Here is a 23001-nt window from a genome sequence, read left to right as displayed (position 1 = left end):
TCAGTTACCTCATCTGTAAAATGGGGATTAAAAGTGTGAGCCCCACGTGGGACAACCTGAATATACTGTATCTACCCCAGTGCTTAGAACAGTGCTTGGCACATAGTAAGTGCTTAACAAATACCATTATTATTATTATTATTTCATTGGTCAGATGGAAAGTCAGGCCCATGGCATTGAGGTCCAGAACCAAATCAATACTTTTAATCAGAATAGGTATCACATATATATATATGCCATTGGAAGCTTGGTAAAGGAGTCTGTGTGCCTGTAGGTCACTTGCATCGGGCACATCATCGGAGCTGTGGTGGCCGACACCCCTGAGCACGCCCAGAGAGCTGCTAGAGCTGTGAAGATCGCCTACGAGGAGCTCCCTGCAATCATCTCGATTGAGGTGGGCTAGCCTGGGCCCTGGTCTCCCAGCTCCTCATGACCCCACCATCCACCCCAAAATGCTTTCCCATTCAGTGATTGCTTGGTCATGTGGCTCGTCACCTCTGCGTGGCTGTGGAGTTTACTCTGGAGGAAGAGGCTGCCCCTTTGCTGCTGAACTTCACCCTTCCAGTAACTCCCTCTCTCTACCCCAGTGAGCATTATGAGCGAGAGATAAAGGGCGCTACAGCTCTGAGAGTTTCTCATCCTCTTTCCCTTCTTGCTCTTTCAACCACTATGATAACCCAATGTTCCACTCTTGTTTTTCAGGATTCCCTGAAGGAAAAGTCATTTCATAATGATAGCTTTCTGCTGAAGATTGAGAAAGGAGACCTCCAGAAGGGATTTGCTGATGCTGAGCACATCCTCGAAGGTGCCGGGAGAATGTTTTAGAAGTATCACAGAGGCTGAGCTTTGTCTGAGAAGATGACGTATGATCACCATAGCCTCAATGGAAATCTCTCCCATATTGCTGAATCCCTGAGCTCCCAACTGTAAGGGGCCAAAAGAAGTCACTCAGCCCCTCCCTCTGCCTCCAGGCAGGACTCCACTTATGCCAGTCAGTCAGAGAGTGGTTTCCCTGTTCCTGATAGAGCAACCTAAGGGAGGAGATTTCATGGCTGAACATAATCATGTCTTCTGTGAATCTGCACCTCAGAGGAAGGTTTTTCTCTCAGCCAATCCAAAACTCTCCTGATGTTACAGGGTCCTTTTTCTCCTTAACGGCCTTTTTCCTCCTGCAAATGACCTTTGCACAGAAACCTTCTGAGCTCCAGATCTTCACTGTCTTCTTGTGTTCCCTAGTCTTCCCCTAGCTTGTATTTGTTGTGTTTCTTCACCAAAAGAATGATTCCTTTAAAGTGCCTGGGCTTGCTGAGCTCCCCAGCTTACCGACTGGTCCAGATTCAGCCTCTGTGCTACTGACGGCTTTATCTCCCATTGCCTCTCTAGGAGAGGTCTACATAGGTGGACAGGAGCACTTCTATCTGGAGACACACTGCACCATTGCGATCCCAAAAGGAGAAGCAGGAGAGATAGAGCTCTTCGTGTCCACCCAGAACATAAGTGTGACCCAGGTGACCAACTGGCCATGTTGGACTTCGGAGAACAGAGGAGGGAAATGAGGGAGAAGCAGAAAAGGATGCCAGAAAGATATGAGTACTTAAAGCGCCCGTGACCTGAGCCCCTTTTCTGAGTCCGTTATCCCCCCTTTTCCCCAGGGAAGCAGGGGCTATGGAGATCCTCCCTCTTCATTACCCCTCCATGCCCCTCCCTCTGACTGCCCTGCTCTCCCAGATCACCATACGACACTCATTCTCATCTCTCCTCTCCTCCCCCTGGCTTCCTCTGTCCCTCCCCATCAAGCCAAAACTCCTCCAATCACCTCACGGCTCTCCACCACCTCACCCCACCTTACCTAAGGCCTGGAGAGACTCTTGGCTATGTGGACTGGAAACAGCTGAGCCTAGCCCAGGGTAGAGCCCGAATTTACCGCCAATGAACATGGTGAATTTAGGTCAGGCTCCTTCCTCCTCCATTAGGCTCTCAGCTGCTGGTCTGGAACCAGTCCTGGCTGGTATGGGCTTCGTAAGGGTTGACCTTGATGCCCAGACATTTTCAGGGGTGTCTTCTTTTCACAGTGTTATGTTTCCAAAGTCTTGGGTGTCCCACCAAACCGGATTTTAGTTCATGTGAAGAGACTGGGAGGAGGTTTTGGAGGAAAGGAGTCCAGAACCACTATATTATCCACAGTGGTGGCCGTCGCCGCACACAAGTAAGTGCCCAGCACAGGCTCTGGGGGGTTAGCAGGCTTTATGGGGGGCAGCGTTCCTGTGGGATCCCAGAGCTGGGCTCGGAATTGGGCCTGAGAGAAGCCTGGAGAGTGGTAAAGGTGGCGGTGTCTCTCGCAGGACCGGCCGGCCCGTACGCTGCATGCTGGACCGAGATGAAGACATGCTGGTGACGGGCGGAAGGCATCCCTTCATGGCCCGCTATAAGGTACGGGATGGAGGGGAGCCCTTAAAATGGAATAAGTGGGGCAGCTGCAGGCTGCAGAGTCCCAAAATGGGAGCGCTAAAGCGTGGCACTCCCGAGTTTCTTCAATTATGCCCTGGGCAGGCTCCTTTTTGGGAGGGTGGCCCAGAACATAAGCACCTCGGTCTGCCACGAGATGGCAGTGCTATCCTCCGGGAAACAGGAAATCCACGATTGGGGACCAGGGCCCTGCCACCAACTCAGGATAATTTAGATTCAGTTTCTTTACCTTTCTGCTCCTCAGTTTCCCACCCTGGGAGATGAAGTCAGTGGTGGCTGAGGCTGAGTGTCATCCACTCTGAAAATCTCTCCAAGACAGAGTATTCTCATTACCGGTATTACATTGGGACCGGAGTTTGGGATGCTTAGGTGAAATGTCCCCAACTTTGCAGCTTCCACCAACCCTATGCGGATCCCCGGGATGAAGGCAGTTTTTAGATATGGCTCATCTCCCTTGCAATTTCCTTCTTCAGGAGTAAGTGAGTGGAGAGGAATAGAGAGTCGATGTATTAGGACACACCAGTGGTTGAGGGAGCTCCAGAAGTTTTCCTTGACTCCCTTCTTCTCTTTTGTTTCCCTATTAGGTTGGCTTCCTGAAGAATGGGAAAGTGGTGGCTTTGGAAGTTGAATTCTACAGCAATGCGGGAAACAGCATAGATCTCTCGATGGGTGTAAGAAAGGCCGCAAAGTCTGGAATCTTGGTGGGGTAGAGGAAGCTACAAATTGTCCCCCAAGTGCTAAGGAACTGACAAAGAAGCCAGGGCAGTGTGGGTTGTTGTTTTTTATGGGTCATTTTATTAGAATTTATTTACCCACATAATATGAGCAAACCACTGTTCCAAGCATTTAAGTGACTAAGCAGATCGGACATAATTCCTGTCCTAAACGTGGCTCATATGCTAAGTCACTAGTTTGGTTCCTTGGACTGAGAATCAAGATTGGTACTCTGTTCTGGGTTGTGGAGATAGGTAGGGATCTGGGGCAAGTCTGTGTCACTGGGGCCAAAATCAATGAGCTAGATTCTCCCCTGTGCACTGAGGAGCACGTGTTCTGCAAGAATGAGGGAAGAAGATTGTGTTGTTTCATCCTGAAGCTGTGTTCAGAGACTGAGGATTCTGGGAGGTGCTATCACCAAACATGATGCCTTCCAGATGGCAGGAAACTGTCATAGAACCAGCAGTGTGGACTTGGAGAATTCCTGGGTGCCTATGGCTAGTTCTAAGTCTGCTTCCTCTTGTCCTGCTCTGGGCCATATCTCCTGACTGCAAGGTTCTGGAAGGACTTGGTGGGATGTAGTCTTGCCACTCTGGAAAATTGCAGGCTGAGTGGGGCCATGGTTGAAGTTTACCCAGTCATGAAGGTTGTTGACATAGCCAACAAGGAGTTGTTAGTCATCAAATCTCACATCAACAGAATGGTTGAGGGGGTGGGTGGGAATCTGACTCTGGTAAGTTCAAGCAAACTCTAAACTGTAAATTCCTTGGAGGCAGTGATCGTGCCTACCAACTCTATTGTAATTTACTCTCCCAAGCAATTACTACAGTGATTTACACTCAGTAAGCACTCACCAAATACCATTGATTGACTGACTAAACGAAACACTTTTCCACACACCAAGTGGTAAATGCACAGAATCCTTTACTACAGGAAGTTGTGCAGGTGAAAATTATCTGTAGGTTCATGAAAGTAGACAAATTCATGGACGAGTGGTTTATAATAGAGTACCAGGGGGAACGGGAATGCTAAATGGTCCATTGATCATATATAGTATAGATGAAAGAAGAGGTTAATACTAACTATAGTGGAGGATTGCGCTAATTGTTGTAAAGGGCTCTGAGCTCCACAGGAAAACCTTCCACAGACTACCCCATCTACAGTCTATTGGATTTATTGGTTGAGTTTCTGCCTCAAGGGAGCCCTTCTGCCTCCAGCCCAAATGTGTCCTGCCAATATCATCTTCTCCGGCGCCTGTCATTTAAGCTTTAGTTTGGGCTGAATGCCTCCTGCTACAGAGCTGCTAAAGTAACCTTCAAAGCTCACCTGCAGCAAGCAGGCTGTCCTGACCAGAAGAGGGTTTCCATGGTATAATCCCAAAGCCTGGAAACTCACATCAGTCACATTTAAGTATTTTCATTAATCAGAAGACTTTTCTAGGGGAGCCAGTGGATAAACATATAACTCTTTCCTGTCCTGTATCTCCCTTTCCAGATTATGGAGACAGCTTTATTCAACATGGACAACTGCTATAAAATCCCCAACATCCGGGGCACCGGAAAACTTTGCAAGACCAACCTGCCCTCCAACACGGCCTTCCGGGGCTTCGGGGCTCCTCAGGGAATGTTCATCGCTGAGTCCTGGATGAGTAAAATTGCTGTGAAGTGTGGCCGCCCACCTGAGGAAGTAAGAGCCGGAGACAAGGACTTGGGACAGACATTCTGAGGAGAGACTTCACTCCTGTCACTCCCCACAGAGACACACTAATTACTCCCCAAAATGGAGAGAAGGTTGATTGAGGGGGCGTTTGGAAGAGGGAGAGAGGGAGGTGATTAGTTTGTGAGCCCATTATTGGGCAGGGATTGTCTCTATCTGTTGCTGAATTGTACATCCCAAGCGCTTAGTACAGTGCTCTGCACATAGTAAGTGCTCAATAGATGCTATTGAATGAATTAATTGGGATAGTTTAGAGGAGGGAGCGAGGGAGGTGGTTGGAACAGTTTTGGTGCCGGGGAGAGGGAGGTGGTTGGGATGCTTTAGGAGGGGGCGGAGAGAGTGGGATATGCCCACAGGGCTGGGCCAAGGCCCCTGTGTTCCCTGCCACACTGAGCCTCTGTCTGCCTTGGGACAGGTGCGGAGGCTGAACATGTACGAGGATGGGGACCTGACTCACTTCAATCAGAAACTGGAGGGGTTCATGGTGCCTCGGTGCTGGTCCGAGTGCCTGGAGAACTCCCAGTACCATGCCAGGAGGAAGGAGATCGAGACGTTTAACAGGTCAGCAGGAGAGCAGGGAAGAACCATCCCTGGGCAGTGCGGCCTGCTGTGACCATCCATCTTCATCTAAGATGAAGGAGGGAAAATAACAATAATAATAATAATAATGGTATTTGTCAAGTGCTTACTATGTGCCCAGTACTGTTCTAAGCTCTGGGGTAGATACAGGGTAATCAGGTTGTCCCATGTGAGGCTCACAGTCTTCATCCCCATTTTACAGATGAAGGAAATGAAGCACTGAGAAATCAAGTGACTAGACCCAAGTCACACGGCTGACAGGTGGCAGAGCTGGGATTAGAACCCATGACCTCTGACTCTAAAGCCCAGGCTCTTTCCATTGACCCACGCTGCTTCTGGGCAAGATAAGCACTCAAGACCCAAGAACATTTGGGCATTTTGACCCCGGAGAATTCTGAGATGCTTTTCATTTGGGGAGCAGGATAGAAGAGCCCAAGGTGATGAGCTGCAGTCACCCCATGTTAGCGCTAATGACTCCCCAAGGCCCCATCTTGCTTACCATGTCTCTGGGTAGGAAACACTGGCTAAGTGACACAGACATGCACAAATGTAGCTCGGCCTAGTGAAAAGAGCACAGGCATGGGAGTCAGAGGACCTGAGTTTTAATCCCAGCGCTACCACTTGCCTGCTGTGTAACCTTGGGCAAGTCACTTAATTTCTCTGTGCCTCAGTTACCTCTGGAAAAATGGGGATTAAATCCTCCTCCCTCCAACTTAGTCTGTGAGCTCCATGTGGGACGGGTACTCTGTCCAACCTGTTCATCTTGTATTTACCCCAGCACTTAGAAGGGTGCTTATTCATCCCATAGAAAGCTCTTGACAAGTATCATAAAAAAAGAAAATGCAAGGAGAAAGCAGGCTGTCTGTGCTGGAGTAGAGGAGGCAAGGTGAGTTCCAGGTCCTTGGAACTTGCAGGAATGCTGGGTGCTGGGTCTGCTCTAGGGAAGTTGACTCATGCTGAAGATAGAATACCTCCCCACTGCAAACCCTGAGCTGATTCTGCACCCACTCACTCCTGGTTTGCTGTTAAGTCAGTGAAAGAAAATCAGTGCATAATTAGAAAAAGACTAACATTATTGCTTCTCCCTAGAGAGAACACCTGGAAGAAGAGGGGATTGGCCATAATTCCCACCAAGTTTTCAATAGGTATTAGAATCTCATTCCTGAACCAGGTAATTGCCTTCTCCTTTGCTAGATGTGCTCACAGGGATGGCGGCTCTGCCTATGCTGTTGAAAGTCATCAGACAACATGTCTTTATGTCAGGTCCCCAGAGTGCCTAGCATTGTGCTAAACTATTTGGCTACAAGAAGACACAATCTTCCTCCAGGAGTTTTCAGATGAATACAGGAGGCAGGAGAGACCCATTCAATGGATATAATGACTAGAGATGATGATTACTAGGAAACACAGGGCTTCTGATTGAGAAATGGGAAGGATAAATCAGAGACTGCTTCCTGGAGGAGGTTTCTGATAAACCAGGATTTAGGAGGGGAAAGTGGAGGCTAAGCAAATAGAGATGAGATAAGGTTGTTCTCCTGTCCTAAGGTCCAGCCAGGAAGTAGTCTTGTCTGCAGGCTGGCAGGCCACAGATTGGGCAGGAATTGAGTAGGTTGCAAGGGTAGGGCCAGCTGGGGGGTTGACTGCAGATTGAAACTTCAGCCTGCGGCAAGAGATATGAATTATAATGTCTATGGTCAATGTATAAAATATAATTCTGTTATATGGTCCTCTCCCAAATGGTTAGTACACTATTCTGCATGCACTAAGCACTCGATGAATATGAATGTTGGTCCATGGGAATCTGCTGTCTGAGAGTAGCTGAGTGGTTTTAATTCGCTGTTTGGCACTGCCTGAATGCTGCTTTCCTCTTCTGGGCTGGTCCTTGAATTTGAACTGGGGATTTTTAGTTGACTCTGCAGCATTCAGTTGTCAGCCTGGGGCACATCTGACACGGTCCTAGTCTGGACTTGGGATAATGCTGCTCTCCTCCAATCTTTCCCTGCAGGCTGGGGCCCTGGTGCACGTGTACACAGATGGCTCTGTGCTGCTCACCCATGGGGGGATTGAGATGGGCCAAGGCCTGCACACCAAGATGATCCAAGTAAGCAGCCTGGGCAGTTCTGTCATACTTTCCTCACACTTGGCAGGCTTCTCAGTCTGCAGCTGTGGCTGCAGGGCCCTTCTTTGACCAAAATGGAGAGTCTTCTTAACATAATTAAAAACTTCTCACTCTAGGCTTCAGAGCTCTCCATCACCTTACCCCCTCCTACCTCTCCTCCCTTCTCTCTTTCTGCTGCCCACCCCGCACGCTCCGCTTCTCTGCCGTCCACCTCCTCACCGCCCCCCATTCTCGCCTATCCCGCCGTTGACCCCTGGGCCACGTCCTCCCGCGGTCCTGGAATGCCCTCCCTCCTCACCTCTGCCAAACTAATTCTCTTCCCCTCTTCAAAACCCTACTTAGAGCTCACCCCCTCCAAGAGGCCTTCCCAGACTGAGCTTCCCCTTTTCCCTATGCTCCCTCTGCTCCCCTTCTACCCCCACTTCACCTCCCCTCAGCTAAGCCCTCTTTTCCCCTTTCCCTTTGCTCCTCCCCCTCTCCCTTCCCCTCCCCTCAGCACTGCACTCATCTGCTCAATTGTATATATTTTCATTACCCTATTTATTTTATTAATGAGATGTACATCACCTTGATTCTATTTATTGCTATTGTTTTAATGAGATGTTCATCCCTTTGATTCTATTTATTGCTATTGTTTTTGTTTTTTCTCCCCCGATTAGACTATAAGCCCATCAATGGGCGGGAACTGTCTCTATCTGTTGCCGATATGTACATTCCAAGTGCTTAGTACAGTGCTCTGCACATAGTAAGTGCTCAATAAATACTATTGAATGAATAATAATAATGATAATGGTATTTGTTAAGCACTTACAGTGTCAAGCGCTGGTCTAAGCACTGAGGGAGATACAAGGTAATCAGGTTGCCCTACATGGGACTCACAGTCTGAATCCCCATTTTCCAGGTGAAGTAACAGAGGCACAGAGAAGTTAAGTGATTTGTCCGAAGTCACCCAGCTGACAAGTGGCAGAGTCAGGATTAGAACCCATGACCTCTGACTCTCAAACCCATGCTCTTTCCATTAAGCCACACTGCTTCTCATCCATGTCACACCCTGGCAGTCAGGCAAATGAGTGCTCAGAGCCAGAGGATTAAGGCCCAGTCCCACTGAAAGTTATTCCAGTGTGGTTCCTGTGACCTGCAGTGATCCCAACCCCAGTCCCTCCTGGATGGAGGCAATCCTTCGAGATTCCACCCTCAGCCCCCAACCTAAAAAGAAAGGCTCTAGGAACCAGCTCACCAACCCCATGATGGGGAGATGGGGAGACATTCAGCTGCTACTGAAGGGGCTGGAGGCCGAAGGAAGGGGCATGGTGGAGTGGGATGGGGAGGGTTGAAGGCAAGGCAGGGATAGTCTCCAGGGTTTCACACTGCCATAAGATAGCTGGGAGCTTTTCGTACTGCAGGTGGCCAGCAGAGTCCTGGGAATCCCGATATCCAAAATCTACATCAGCGAGACGAGCACCAACACAGTGCCCAACACTTCTGCAACATCCGCCTCCCTTGGCACAGACCTTAACGGGATGGCTGTCCAGGTATGGACATGGCCGAGATGTCCACATTTCCTCCCTACAACGAGCTTACAGTCTAGAGGGGGAGACACGCATTAATATAAATAAATAATTAACTTGGGATCTCAAGGTTTTAGAGACATGACCATTAGTTCTTTTTGCTCATCATTGTAAAATCTCACTGTATCCTTTCTCTCTGCTCAGTACCCCTAACCTGGGCTATGATTTTGAGACCAACTCGGGAAATCCCTTCAATTACTTCTGCTATGGGGTGGCGTGTTCTGAGGTGGAGATTGACTGCTTGACAGGTGACTACCAGGTAAAAGCAAAAAGTCCTAGTTTCAACATAACTGGCCATGTTGGATGGAAAGACAATACTTGTGTGCTGAGTGGCTCATTAATCTCACTAATCAATCATTGGTATTTACTGAGTTCTTACTTTGTGCAGAACACTGCTATCCTCCATGATTTATCAGGGGATGCATTTAATCATATTTATTGATCGCTTACTGTGTGCAAAGCTGTGTACTAAGCACTTGGGAGAGTAGATGATGATTGTGACTATACAGAGTATATTCTACCCCATTTGAAGGAACCTGATTCTTTTTTGTGAATTTGGTATTGTATTATAGGGAAACTTATCAAAGACAATTAATTGTCCTTTTTTTTAAAATGACATTTGTTAATCATTTACTATGTGCCAGGCTAAGTGCTGGAGTTGATACAAGCTAATCAGCTTGGGCACAGTCCATGTCCCACGGCAGGCAAGTGGCAGAGCTGGGATTAGAACCCAGATCCTTCTAACTCCCAGGTCCATGCTCTAACCACTAGGCCACACTGATTCTCACAAGTCTGTCACCATTCTTGGCATTAAAGTGTTCTACCTCTCCCATGCTTTGCAGAACATTCGCACAGACATCGTCATGGATGTCGGCACCAGTCTGAATCCAGCAATAGATATTGGTCAGGTAAGGCATGTCAGGAGTCTGGACTGGAGCGTCAGTGTCCCTGTCTGTGACCGGAGGGCTGAAGTTCAAAGTCATATGTCAACCCAACTAGATCAGGGTGTAACGTGACACTCTGTGGTCCTGCAGGTGGAGGGAGCATTTGTTCAGGGCCTTGGGCTCTTCACCCTGGAGGAGCTGCATTATTCCCCTGAGGGGAAACTGCTGACCCGAGGACTCGATTCCTACAAAATCCCTGCTTGTGGCGACATCCCCACCAAGTTCCATGTGACTCTGCTCCGAGACTGCCCCAACCAGAAAGCCATCTTCTCATCCAAGGTACAGATGTGGGCCTGCATATCTGAGGCGGTAAACAGCCTTCAGGAGGGCAGCGATGTTGATGGAGGAGGTGTTCCTCTTGGGCAATATCATGGAGCCCCTCCAGCCATGTGGTTGATCCCTGGAAACTCCACAGAGAGCTCAAAAAGTGTCTTCAGGAGAACAGGCTCTGAGCCGAGGCATGACAGAGTTTCCAGGTGAACTCACACAGAACCTCAGCGATTCATCCTGCTTGTTTCTCCTCATAGTTTAGATTCCAACAGGACCATTTGCCCTGTCAGGCTGAATCGATGGGCAGGGTGGGGAGGGTGGTGGGAGGGGCAGTGGTTTAGGCCATCAGACCAGGTCACCCTCCTTCAAAGTTGGAATGTGAAAGACAAAGTCTTTTTGACAGCCAGTTCCATGAGCACCCCTTTTGGAGTCACTGAAGACATGGGAAATTGAGTCTAAGAAGTTCTCAAATCATGGTTTTCTCTTATGGCTGAGTGATTTAGGATAGGCATTGTATTAGGAAGTGTAAGGTCTATATCTGGCCCTGCCCTTGATTCACTGATGTTGGATTTGGTGGAGGGCCTCCATTTCTCTATCCGTACAATGGGCATACAATCTCTTTCCTAGCAGGTATGCTGACAGTGGAGTAAGTCAGTTAGCTACAGTGCTCTGAAATGAACTTAGAAAGGGACCTAAGACTTCCAGGTGCCGCTTTGCCTAGGCCTATAATCAGGAGGGGCATTTGCCGGGTGGCATTGTGAATTCACAGTGACCACAACCTCATTTCCCATCCCTACTGTTTGTCCAGGCTGTCGGAGAGCCTCCCCTCTTTCTCTCCGCCTCAATCTTCTTCGCCATCAAGGATGCCATCGGTGCAGCCCGAGCCCAGGGATCAGAGAGCCAACTGGACCCGCTTTTCCAACTGGACAGCCTGGCCACTCCGGAGAGGATCCGCAATGCCTGCGTGGACCGGTTCACTAAGCTGGTATGGCCAAGTTAGAGTCATTGCAGGGTGGAAGGAGGGTAGTCACTCGGGCGGATCTTGATGGGCACTTGGGATGTGAAAACTCGGTGTATGTGTGTGTGTGTGTGTGTAGGGCAGTTCATGATGAGAGGAGCTGGATGGCTTCTGCCTCATCGGAATCTGTTTTCCCAGATCTAAAGCATTCCTACAACTTCAATTCTCCCCACCCTTCTCTCTCTGGGTCTGGCTCCTAAGGAACCGTCTTGTTCCTTTTGAATCCAGGGACTGGATGAAGAGTGACTGGCCTGATTTTGTTAATTACCACCCTATATCATTGCTCTATCACTATGTTAGGCTGGAAGTTCCTGGCGGTCACCCATTCTATTTTCCCTTTGTAGTGTGGTACTGAGGTGCCGGCAAACTTTAAGCCGTGGTGTAAGAGAGTATGAAGAGAAAGAAAGTCATGTGAAGAATCATGCTGTGCTGAGAGTGCTTCCGCGAGTCCCCGACCCAAGCTTCTACCCAGGACCACTCCTATGATTGATATGTCACATTCTCTGTTTGAGGAAATTGTATGTGTGGGAAGATTTAATCCAGCAATGAGGGACTATAATTATAAACAAATTAAGAACTTTTCCCGATAATCTACGTAGTGAATTTGTACTTATTTTAATGAAAAATTAATGCCCCATACCAAACGTCACTGTTTAAATTCAGAAAGACAGCCTCAGAAGGTAACTATGAAGGTAAGTGCAATTTGTCTTAGGAACCTCTACCTAACGTTCAACACCGGACAGCTGATGTGTCTTAAGATTCTCGATTCTCATTCTTCCAAGTGAGGTAAAGTTAATATGAGTTCTAGCGATGGAAAGGAACATCTAATATGCGTCTTGCACAGGCACGTAGGTGACTACAAGCCTGGGTCTGATACCATACTTGAATTTGTCTGTGATGGTGAAGACCTTCTGTCTGGCCAGACTGGTGTCTGCATGGTGGGGTGCCTGTGGTAAGATAGTCCAGTGCTGGGGCTTTGAGGAGGAAGAGGAAATTCACACTCTGAACCTAGTGAAATGCTCTCAGGCCTAACTAACCCTCGGGCTCTGGGGTGCCCTGGGCTATTTCTGAGCATGGTACCAGTTGCAGAAAGGAATGTTGTGCTATTAGCCAGACTTGTGTCTCTTTGCTTTCCTCTAGTTACACTGTACTATAAGTGTTCATAAAAAACATTGATTTATTGAGGCACTGGGGAGCAGCGTAGCCTCATGGAAAGAACATGGGTCTGTGAGTCAGAGGATGTGGGTTCTAATCCTGAATCTGCTGCTTGCCTGTTATAGAGAAGCAGCATGGCTCAGTGGAAAGAGCATGGGCTTGAGAGTCAGAGATCAAGGGTTCTAATCCCAGCTCCGCCACTTGTCAGCTGTGTGACTTTGGGCAAGTCACTTAACTTCTCTGTGCCTCAGTTCCCTCATCTGTAAAATGGGGATTAAGACTGTGAGCCCCACTTGGGACAACCTGATCACCTTGTATCTCCTCCAGCGCTTAGAACAGTGCTTTGCACATAGTAAGTGCTTAACAAACACCATCATTATAATTATTATGTAATCTTGGATGTCACTTAACTTCTCTGGGGCTCAGTTTCTCTAGCTCTAAAATGACAACTCAATACCTATTTCACCATCCTCCTTAGACTGTGACCCTCACGTGGGACAGGGACTGTGTCCAATGTGATCTGAACTCACCCCTGCACTTAGAACAGTATTTGATAGATAGTAAGGGTTTAACAGATACCATTAAATAAAAATGAGAAGTGAAGTGACTTGTCCACAGCAGAAAAATGGTGGGGCTGAGATTAGAACAATTTATCAATGGGAGAGTAGTTAATGAACATATTAAACATAGCTCAAGCTACAAAGCCACCAAGGAGTGGACTGCAGTTCCTTGAGGTGAACTCATCATTAGATTCAGCAATGGAGACGAAAGTGTAATGAGGGTCACACAGGCACATAGGCAGCTACAAGCCTGAGTCTGTTACCATACTTGAGTTTGTCTGTGATGGTGGATGACGACCTTCTCTCTGGCCAGATTGGTGTCTGCACAGTGGGGTGACTGAAGTGGAAAAGTCCAGGGCTGGGGCAGGGAGGAGAAAGAGCAGGTTCACCCTTTAATCCTAGTGTGATGTTCTCAGGCCTAACTACCCCTAGGGATGTTTCTGAGCATGGTTCAAGTTGCAAGACTCCTGCTTTCATTTGCTGGATGAGTGCTGTACTATTAGTCATGCTTCCGTGTCTTTGCTTTCCTCTGGACTGAAAGCTCCTGTTGTATTCTCCCAAGTGCTTAGTACAGTTCTCTGCACAGTGTAAGTGCTCAATAAATGCAACTGATTGCTTTGCTTGGACGCACAGAAACTCTAGATTGCTTTCATAGGATTTAACTCACTGGACTGTAAGCTTGTTGTGGACAGGGAATGTGTCTGTTATATTGTTATAGTGTACTCTCCTAAGAGCCTAGTACAGTGCTCTACACACAGTAAGTGCTCAATGCATATGATCAACTGATTGACTGAAGGGAGGAGCAAAGACTCCCTTCTCCATCTTTTCTGAAAGAAAGGCCAGGTTCTTTAGAGCCAAAACATAGCCCTTCAGTTTCGTCTAAAGATAATCAAATAAAACAAACTAAATGAATGGGTATACTGAGTTGAACAAATTGAATCGAAATAATTTAAAGAACAGTTAAGCATTCTCAGGGATCGGAGGTTACCCTCATTGAAAATCCAGAAAACCACCCACTGCTGATAAGTCAGACTTGCCAGGTACTGCAAGGTAACATAAGATGAAGTTACATAACATAAGGTAACATAAGTCCTTGCAGTCCAGGAGTAAAGTGGCCTTCCCAGAAACCACTGGCACAGTGGCTTCCTGTCATTTTGGGTTACTTCATTGGTGTTATTAATAATAATAAAAGTATTAAACACATGTACCAAGCATTGCAGTAAGCAGTGAGGTAGATACAAGTTATTCAGGTTCAAAACCATGCTGTCCCAGGTGGGGCTCACAGTTTACGTGGAAGGGATTACATGTATTTTACAGATGAGGAAACAGGCACAGAAAATTAAGGCACTGGGAAGCAGCATGGCCTAGTGGAAAGGCTATGGGCATGAGAGTCAGTCTGGATTCTAATCCCCCTTCTACCACTTTCCTGCTGTGTGATCTCAGGCAAACACTTAATTTCTCTGGGGCTTAGTTTCCTCTTCCAAAAAACGGGAATTCAATATCTGTTCTCCCTCCTATATAGACTGTGAGCCTCCTGTGGGTTAGGAATTGTGTCCGACCTGATTACTTTGTGTCCACCCAACTGCTTAGTACAGTGCTTGGGACAGAGTAAGCATTTAACCAATTCCAGTTATCCTCACCCCTATTATTATGTGAATTGCCAAAGGTCAAACAGCAGACAAGTGTTGGTTCAGGGATTAGAATCAAGGCCCACACACTTCCCACTAGGCTAAGATGCTTCTTTCCTTTGCTCTTTGCCCTCTTCCCCAAACACCTTTAACCTAGTTCCACTGGAATAGTTCAGAGGTTTTGGTCAGGTGAACTCATGCACATGAAAAGTCTAGTGACATTAGAGTACCTATCTCTCCCACTAAATGACAAGCTCTATGAGGGCAGGGATCATATTTTATAATTCAACTGTATATGCCCAAGCTTTTAATTCAATTCTCTGCACACAGAAGGTGCTATTGAATGATCAATGGATTGGGTACCCAATCCCTGCTAAACTCCTTGCTGGCTGAGGATTGCCGAACTCCATTCTGGTTTCCAGCTGCAATGTCAGATGTTCCCCTTTGCACTTTCATTAGTAAACAGAGGAATGCCCCTCCCAACCTAGTGTGCTGCCTGGCTTTGGGAGAGCACAACCTCCCCCTGTCTCTCAACCCCAGGTCTCACACAATCCCCCAAATAGGCCCAGGCTTCCTTTAGAATTTGGGGATTGTGCTGTAACAGAACCCCAGACCAAGGCCCTCTTTTCCTGTCCTCACCACCCCAAACCAAAGAAAATGTACATCAGAGACAAACCCCATATATTAAAACACAGGAACATGACTCTTCAGTTAGTATGGGCTCAGCAATCCAGATTAGCAATGCCTGGGGCCCCCCGCAGGCCCAGAAGGCCGTGTGGAGGGCAGGTTGGTCTTGCACAGTTTCCTGATGGCCCAGATGTTGGGGATTTTATAGCAATTGTCTAGGTGGTGTAAAGCTTCGTTCATGACCTGTTCAGTGAGAAGTGAACACAGGAAAGAACACCAGATTTTTATCTCTTTCGACTCAAAGTGTCTCAAAAATTATACTAGGGTCTATTTTCCCTCACTCTCAGGTCCGTTTCTCTGACTTCTACTGAGTCCTCTGAGGTTAATTCCTTAAAGCTTGCTTGTGGAGGAAGCATATTGGGTCTTCTCCAACCATAGGACCAAAAAGGTTGGTATTACTTACGCTGCTAGAGATCGTTACAGAGTTGCCTGCGTTGTTGTAGTAATCGATCTCCAAGGCCACCACTCTCCCATCTTTCATGAAGCCAACCTAATCCAAAAACAAGTACCTCAGTTATCACATCTTGATATTTTACTTCTCTGTTCCTTTCCAACTTCCCTTCCCATTTTTATCTGCACAGGAAACCCCAAGGGTTAGAAAGGGAAACAGAATTTCCTTACAAAAGGATGTGTCAAAGGAATAATATAAAGTTGACAGCTAATCCAAGAAACCCTGAGGTAGGCGAAAAATTTTGGGCAAACACCCAAATTTTGGTGTGGGCTAAAGAAAGAAGGAGAATAGGCACAGTTTTCAAGCATGCTTTCCAATAGTGCTTTGCCAGCAATGTCCTCCCCACTTTATAGGTGGAGAAAGCCAAGGCTCAGGGAGATGAAGGGATTGACACTTCATCACTTTTCTCACTCACCATCTCAGTGAGAACTTGGTAGAGCTGGAATTGGAACACTTGCTCACTGCCTTACTCTCTGACTTCTATGGTCAGTCCCCTCTATCCCGTACCTTATAGCAGGCCATGAAGGGATGCCTTCCGCCTGTCACCAACATATCCTCGTCCCGGTCCAGCATACAACATACAGGGTGACCAGTCCTGAGAGAGACACCACCAACTTTACCACTCTCCAGGCCTCTCCTAGCCCAGTCCCCGGACCCGGCTCCCCGTTTAGACAGGGAAGTTGTTTTCTTCGGCCAGATCTATTTTCTTTCTGGCTTGGCATCTTACTTGTGGGCTGCCACAGCAAGCACAGTGCAGAGCAGCATGCTACTGGGATCTTTCCCTCCAAAGCCTCCTCCCAATCTCTTCACATGAGCTGCGATCTGGTTGGATGGGACATCCAAGGCCATGGCAACAAAATCTTATGGGAAGAAGGCATCGGTTGGGACAAATCGCTTCAGAAGGATGAACGACATGAAGGCTCCGACTGGCTGGATGCCACTCAAAACCAACCGTCCTTGCTCCCATGGGGCAGACCCCACTCCTGTGAGAGGCATTTCCAGGGCAGACCACTATATAGACCTGAGGGCTCTCTGGGAGCACGAGCAAGACCCTGGAATGTAGCACTGCAGAACGTTCCAGGACAGATTGGTGAATGCTGCACTATGACACGTTAATCAAATAAAATCCTTCAAGATGATCTGATAAACGAGCCTGACAGATTGTCTTTATAGTTGAAATTATGGAGTCACCCGATCTTGCAAACAGGAGAGCAGCACTGGGGGGGAGGGAGGTGGGACTTGTCTCTGGAGTTGACACTCTCTGCAAGGGTTGGGGAGACGGAGTCAGTTCAAGGACACATGTAAATTGTGAGGGCAGGGAGTGGAATGGATGTGTTTTGCAAACGGAAGTGGCTCTAACCCAGCTCCTTGGAAGGGATTGTGCCCATCTGGGGCATATCCTTCCATATACCCAAACCCTGGGGGCTGCCATCCCTCCAGGGGACAGAGAGACTGCTCTGGCAGGGTCAGCAGGGCAGAATCTCTGATACGACTGAGCAGACCATCCACCGGGGACATACTTGGGGAGCAATCAATCAGTGGTATTTTATTGAGTGCTTACTGTGTGCAGAGCATTGTTCTAAGTGCTTGGGAGAGTACAGTAAAGGAGAATTAGCAGACATGTTCCCTGCCCATAATGAGCTTGCAGTTTAGAGGAGCAAATGCCAGGCGAGTGGCAGAATGCATCTACATGCATTTCTTCACTCCTCCAAAATCCTCAAAAGGCCAACCAAGTACTTGCTGAATAAGTAGAAACTCTTGACTACTGACTTTTTTTGAGATATTTGTAAGGCATTTACCACGTGCCAGGCACTGTTCTAAGTGCTAGGGTAGATAAGAGATAACCAGGGTGGACATAGTCCTGTCCCACACAGTGCTCAAAGTCTTAATCTCCATTTATAGATGTTGCGCCTGAGGCACAGAGAAGTTCAGTGACTTCCCCAAGGTCACACAGAAGACAAGTGTCAAAAGAGATAAGTGAGAAACAGTGTTGCCTAGTGGATTCAGCATGGTCCTGGGAGTTAAAAGGACCTAGGTTCTAATCCCAGCTCTGCCACCTGTCTACTCTAAGACCTTGGGCAAGTCACTTAACTTCTCTGTGTCTCAGTGACCTAATTTGTAAAATGGAGATTAAGACTATAAACCCCATGTGGGTCATGGACTGTATCCGACCTGATTAGCTTGTACTTACCCCAGCCCTTAGTATAGTGCCTGGCACATAGTAGGTACTTAACTAATGCCATTAAAAAAAAGCAGAATTGGAATTAGAACCCAGCTACTCAGAATCTCAGGTTCATGCTCTTTCTACTACACCACACTGCTTCAGTATTCAAATTTCAACGTATTCATTCAGGTCTCCCATTTCTAATCAACTCATCAATCAATCAGTGCTATTTACCCATGCACAAACCTAATACTAAGTATTTGGAAAAGTACAGTACCACAGAGTTGTTGGGCACAATCAGTCATATTTATTCAGTTCAATTCTATTGTTTTTATTGAGTGCTTACTGTGTGCACAGTACTTTACTAACTGCTTGTGAGAGTACAGTATAACAGAGTTGGTAGACACATTCCCCTTCCCACATTTAGCTTGCCCTCTAGAAGGGGAAACAGTATAAATAATTTATAATAATGTACCTATGTAATAGGTACATAGATGCCATGGGGCTGGGTGGGGGGTCGTGAATAAAGGGCTGCCAATCCAAATGCAAGGGTGACAGAGAAGGGAATGAGATAAAAGGAAATGTGGGCTTAGTTGGGGAAGGCCTCTGGAGGAGATGTGCTTTTACTAACACTTCAAAAGTGGACACAAAGAGAGGGTGTTCCAGGCTAGAGTCAGAACATGGGCGAGAGGTCACTCGTGAGCTAGACAAGGTAGAGATGCAAAGAGTAGATTGGCATTTAGAGAAGTGAAGTGTGTGGGCTGGGTTGTAGTAGGAATACCAGGAGATAAGGAGGAAGGAGCAAGTTGACTAAGTACTTTCAAGTCTATGGTAAGGAATTGCGTTTTGATGTGTAGGTGGATGGGCGACCACTGCAGGTTCTTAAAGAGTGGGGAAACCTGATCTGAAAGGATTTGCAGAAGAATGATCGAGGCAGCAGAGTGAAGTATGGACTGGAGAGGGGAAGAGACAGGAGGAAGGGAGTCAGCAAGGAGGTTGATGCAGTAATCAAGGCAAGATAGGGGAAGTGCTTGGATTAACATGGTAGCAGTTTAGATAGAGAGGAAAGGGCTGATTTTAGCAATGTTGTGAAGGTTGAAGTGTTAGGATTTGGTGACAGATTGAATATGTGGGTTGAATGAGAGAGATGAGTGGACAACAACGCCAAGGTTAAGGGCTTGTGAGACAGAAAGGATTGTGGTGCTGTCTACAGGGATGGGAAAACCAGGAGATGAGAGGGTTTGGGTGGGAATATGAGGAGTTGTGTTTTGGAAATGTGAAGTCGGGCAAGATAGCCACTAAGAAATGACCTGAAAACAGGAGGAAATGAGAGAATGCAAAGAAGGAGAGAGATCAGGACTGGAGATGTAGATCCAGCAACTTACAACCTCATTTGGGAGATGTACAGTGAAATAAATTACAGATATAGGAAGCAGTGGAATATAAGGCCAGGTATATAGTGCCATGGGAATGGGGTGAGTATAAGTGTTTAAGGGGTAGGTACAGACCCAAATGTAGACAAAGCACTAGGGAGGGAAAATAGGGTAGGGAAATGAGAGGTGAGTCAGGCATGTGAGTTACCCATGCTCACTTCCCACTACACCGCGATTCACACTCATCTCTCTTTTCAAACTAATCTATTTACTGTGCCTTGTCTCTTCTGCCTCCAATCTCATGCCCCTCTGTCAATTGAAATCTGATAGACCACAGTCCTCCCTATCTTCTAAGCTCCTCTGACATATCATAATCCCTCCAGGAAGCCTTTCCTGATTAATTATGAATGCCTTCTGTTTATATCCCCACACTGTCATTTCTGCACTTCTGTGCCACCTAAGCACTTGTCTATTCCCATCCTTCCATAGCACATCTGTGCAGGTCTTGCATACTCTATTACTTAAGCACTAACTTAATTTTTCTTCAACTTAAATACTTTTTCTTCCTCCTCTGATTGACTGATCGATTGCTTGATTGATGGATCAATCAATTCCTCCCTGGATGCCATGATCAGTCATTTGGCTTCTGTTCAGACTAGGCTCAGCTTTGATTGCCACACTCAGGGCCGGGCAAGAGTAAGACAAATTCCCGCTACCTTCAAGGATTTGATCGGCTTCAGGAAAACCTTTTTGGAGGTCTCCTTTCTCCATCTTCGACAGAAAGGAAGTCTTATAAAAGGACTTATTCTTTATGGCATCCTAAGAAAAGAGTAACACATTAAGATTTCCACACCAGTCAGTAATAATCATTGTGGTATTTGTTAAGTGCTTACTATCTGCCAAACACTTGTACTAAGCACTGGGGTAGATACTAGACATTCAGTTTGGACACAGTCCCTGTCCCAGAAGGGGCTAACAGTTAAAAGTGGGAGGGTGAGCAGATACTGAACTGCCATTTTAAGGTGAGGGAACTGAGGCCAAGTGAATTGTTCAAGGTCACATACCAGGCAAAATATGGGCCCAGGATTAAAGCCCAGGGTTTTTCCACTAGGCCATACTGCTTCCCTGTTGGAAGAGCAAGAAAATAAGTAGTGTTCAGAGCTTCAGCCCCCTGCTCCTCCTGCTCATCATGGTCACTGGGGTAAAGGGGAGGGTGATGACTAGAAGAGTCAAGTTCAACAGGCTAGGTGCCGCTTCTTTCCTCCAGAGGAAACTCCACAGCCACGCAGAGAGATTGAGCCCCATGACAAGCAACCACTGAGTGGGAAAGCAGTTTGGGAAGGATGGGTGCGGGGAGGTGAGGGGTTGGGTGGGCAGGGCCAGAGCTAGCCCACCTTGATGGAGATGATTGCTGGGAGCTCCCCGTAGGCAATCTTCATGGCTTGAGCAGCTCTCTGGGCGTGTTCAGGGGTGTCGGCCAACATGGCTCCAATGATGTGCCCGATGCAAGTGACCTGCCGACAGACACATAAACTCCATTGCTTAACTCCCGGGAGAAAACCCAGAGCAGCCAAGCTCCTTTTTTTATTCTCCCATTTCACATCCTCCTGACTTGCAAAAACTCATGCCCAAGCCTCCTATTTTCCTGTCTCTAAGGCTTTTCTTCATTTGTTCCTCCTCTGCCTCTCAACTGTTCTCAAGGACACTCCCCACTCCCACTTCCTCCAACTCTCAGCTGCAGCTGTGCCCTGTAGAACCCATCTCTGCTGCTTGCTCTCTCTCCCTTTTCACCACAGTTGGAGTTTCACTTCCTCCAGGCAGCTTTCCCCAATTAAACCCAGCAATTGTCCAGAATTCCAGCACGGTGGATCCTGGAACCTCTCATCACCAATTCTTCTGCCTGTGGATGTTTATTTTGATTGTGAGCTTAACTGTCTTGTCTTCCCTATTAGAATGTGAGCTCCCTGAGGGAAAGGGCTGTATGCATTCTCTAATATTGTCATCATCATCTTCATCAACATCTCCAGTATTGTGTACCTAAACTGTGCAAAGTATTATACTAAAAGCTTAAGGAAATTATGGAAGGAGAAGCCTACTTACTAAACAGGGAATCAAGTAGATCAATCAATCATATTTATTAAGCACTAACTGGGATCAGAGCACTGTACTAACTGCCGGGAAAGTACAGTATAACAATAATAATAATAATAACAATAATTATAAAAGTGGTATTTGTTAAGCACTTACCATGTGCCAGGCACTGTACTAAGCTCTGAGGTGGATACAAGCAACTCGGGTTTGACACAGCCCCTGTCCCACGTGGGGCTCACAGTCTCAATCCCCATTTTGCAGATGAGGTAACTGAGGCCCAGAGAAGTGAAGTGACTTGCCCAAGGTCATACAGCAGACAAGTAGCAGAGCCAAGATTAGAACCCATGACCTGGTTCCCAGGCCTTGCTCTAACCACTACACCATGCTGCAGAGTTGGTTTACACATATCCCTTACATAAAAGTAAAAAGATGATCATTCCTTTAGTTATGAGAGAAAATTTTGATTATTGGGAAGTTGTAGGGGTGTTTGACTAAAAATTGTGAGAGTTATTTGAGAAGGGATTCATGGACCAAGTGATTTTTCCTGAAAGTAGGGACTGTATCTGATCATCTAGTACTTATTCCAGTGCTTAACAAAATGTGAGAAACATAGTAACTGTTTAATCAGTACCATTAGGGATTAATTAAAAGAGAAAGAATCTGGGTTCATTGGGAGGATACCGATGGGGTGAGTCCCAATTCTATATCTCCAGTCCTGATCTCTCTCCTTCTCTACAGTCTCGCGTTTTCTCCTGTCTTCAGGACATGTCTACTTGGATGTCTCGCTGACACTTCAAACTTAGCATGTCCAAAACAGAACTCCCTATCTTCCCACCCAAACCTTGTCCTCCCCATGATTTTCCCATCACTGTAAACAGCACCAACATTCTTCCTGTTTTAACCTTGGCATCATCCTCGACTCATCTCTCTCATTCAACTCACATATTCAGTGTCACCAAATCCTGTCTGTTCAACCTTCACAACTTCACTAAAATCTGCCCTTTCTTCTCCATTCAAACTTCTCCCATGTTAATCCAAGCACTTATCCGGCCCCACTTTGATCTGCATATCAGCCTCCTTGCTGACCTCCTTGCCTCCTGTTTCTTCTCACTCCAGTCCAACCTTGACTCTGCTGCCCAGATCATTTTCTACAAAAATGATCAGTCCATTATCCCCCCACATCTTCAAGAACCTCCAGGGCCTTCCCATCCACCTCTTCATAAAACAGAAACTCCTTACCATTGGTTTTAAAGCATTCATTCAATCAGTCAATCGTATTTATTGAGCACTTACTGTGCAGGACATGTCCTAAGTGGTTGAGAGAATAAAATCCAACAGTCAACAGACACATTTCCTGCCCATAACAAGCTTAAAGTATTCAATCAGCTTGCCCTGTACAACCTTACCTCGCTGCTCACCTACTACAATCCAGCCTACACACTTCACTCCTCTAATGCCAACTTGCTAATTGTATCTCAATCTGGGCTACCTGGCTGCC

The 23001-nt window shown here is 46.9% G+C and overlaps 3 protein-coding genes across 3 annotated transcripts in view; 1 reads left to right on the top strand and 2 right to left on the bottom strand.

Moving 5' to 3' along the window:
- The window catches only part of LOC100078335 (xanthine dehydrogenase/oxidase-like), a 34880-nt gene extending 22896 nt beyond the window's left edge, over nucleotides 1-11984 (top strand). Inside the window, 16 exon segments of the mRNA XM_029049801.2 lie at nucleotides 275-394; nucleotides 703-805; nucleotides 1384-1508; nucleotides 2073-2206; nucleotides 2343-2430; nucleotides 3051-3137; nucleotides 4675-4866; nucleotides 5312-5457; nucleotides 6565-6646; nucleotides 7481-7576; nucleotides 8998-9120; nucleotides 9233-9421; nucleotides 10005-10070; nucleotides 10197-10385; nucleotides 11185-11361; nucleotides 11739-11984. Of these exon segments, the coding sequence (XP_028905634.1) occupies nucleotides 275-394; nucleotides 703-805; nucleotides 1384-1508; nucleotides 2073-2206; nucleotides 2343-2430; nucleotides 3051-3137; nucleotides 4675-4866; nucleotides 5312-5457; nucleotides 6565-6646; nucleotides 7481-7576; nucleotides 8998-9120; nucleotides 9233-9421; nucleotides 10005-10070; nucleotides 10197-10385; nucleotides 11185-11361; nucleotides 11739-11789 (1968 nt within the window). The 3' untranslated portion in view covers nucleotides 11790-11984.
- Nucleotides 1-23001, bottom strand: part of LOC114806406 (xanthine dehydrogenase/oxidase-like) — a 112861-nt gene that overhangs the window by 73547 nt on the left and 16313 nt on the right. Inside the window, 2 exon segments of the mRNA XM_039910150.1 lie at nucleotides 20129-20231; nucleotides 20807-20926. Coding sequence (XP_039766084.1) covers nucleotides 20129-20231; nucleotides 20807-20926 — 223 coding nt within the window.
- On the bottom strand, nucleotides 15427-16900 carry LOC120638045 (xanthine dehydrogenase/oxidase-like). Its single transcript, XM_039910233.1, has 4 exons — nucleotides 16603-16900; nucleotides 16383-16470; nucleotides 15828-15914; nucleotides 15427-15607 (listed from the first exon to the last, which is right to left on the bottom strand). The coding sequence occupies exons 1-4, from the start codon at nucleotides 16722-16724 to the stop codon at nucleotides 15473-15475; spliced, it is 432 nt and encodes a 143-aa protein (XP_039766167.1). The 5' UTR covers nucleotides 16725-16900; the 3' UTR covers nucleotides 15427-15472.

Source organism: Ornithorhynchus anatinus, chromosome X1 (assembly GCF_004115215.2).
Source record: "Ornithorhynchus anatinus isolate Pmale09 chromosome X1, mOrnAna1.pri.v4, whole genome shotgun sequence".
Lineage (NCBI taxonomy): Eukaryota > Metazoa > Chordata > Mammalia > Monotremata > Ornithorhynchidae > Ornithorhynchus > Ornithorhynchus anatinus.
This window is presented reverse-complemented; position numbering and strand designations above follow the sequence as displayed.

Bases quoted from the DNA above. Each gene is read 5' to 3' on its own strand.
- LOC120638045 (XM_039910233.1), bottom strand. From the start codon at position 16,724: ATGGCCTTGGATGTCCCATCCAACCAGATCGCAGCTCATGTGAAGAGA. The intron at 16,471-16,602 runs GTAAGATGCCAA...TGTCTCTCTCAG, and splicing joins CTTGCTGTGGCAGCCCACAA to GACTGGTCACCCTGTATGTT. The intron at 15,915-16,382 runs GTACGGGATAGA...TTTTTGGATTAG, and splicing joins CCTTCATGGCCTGCTATAAG to GTTGGCTTCATGAAAGATGG.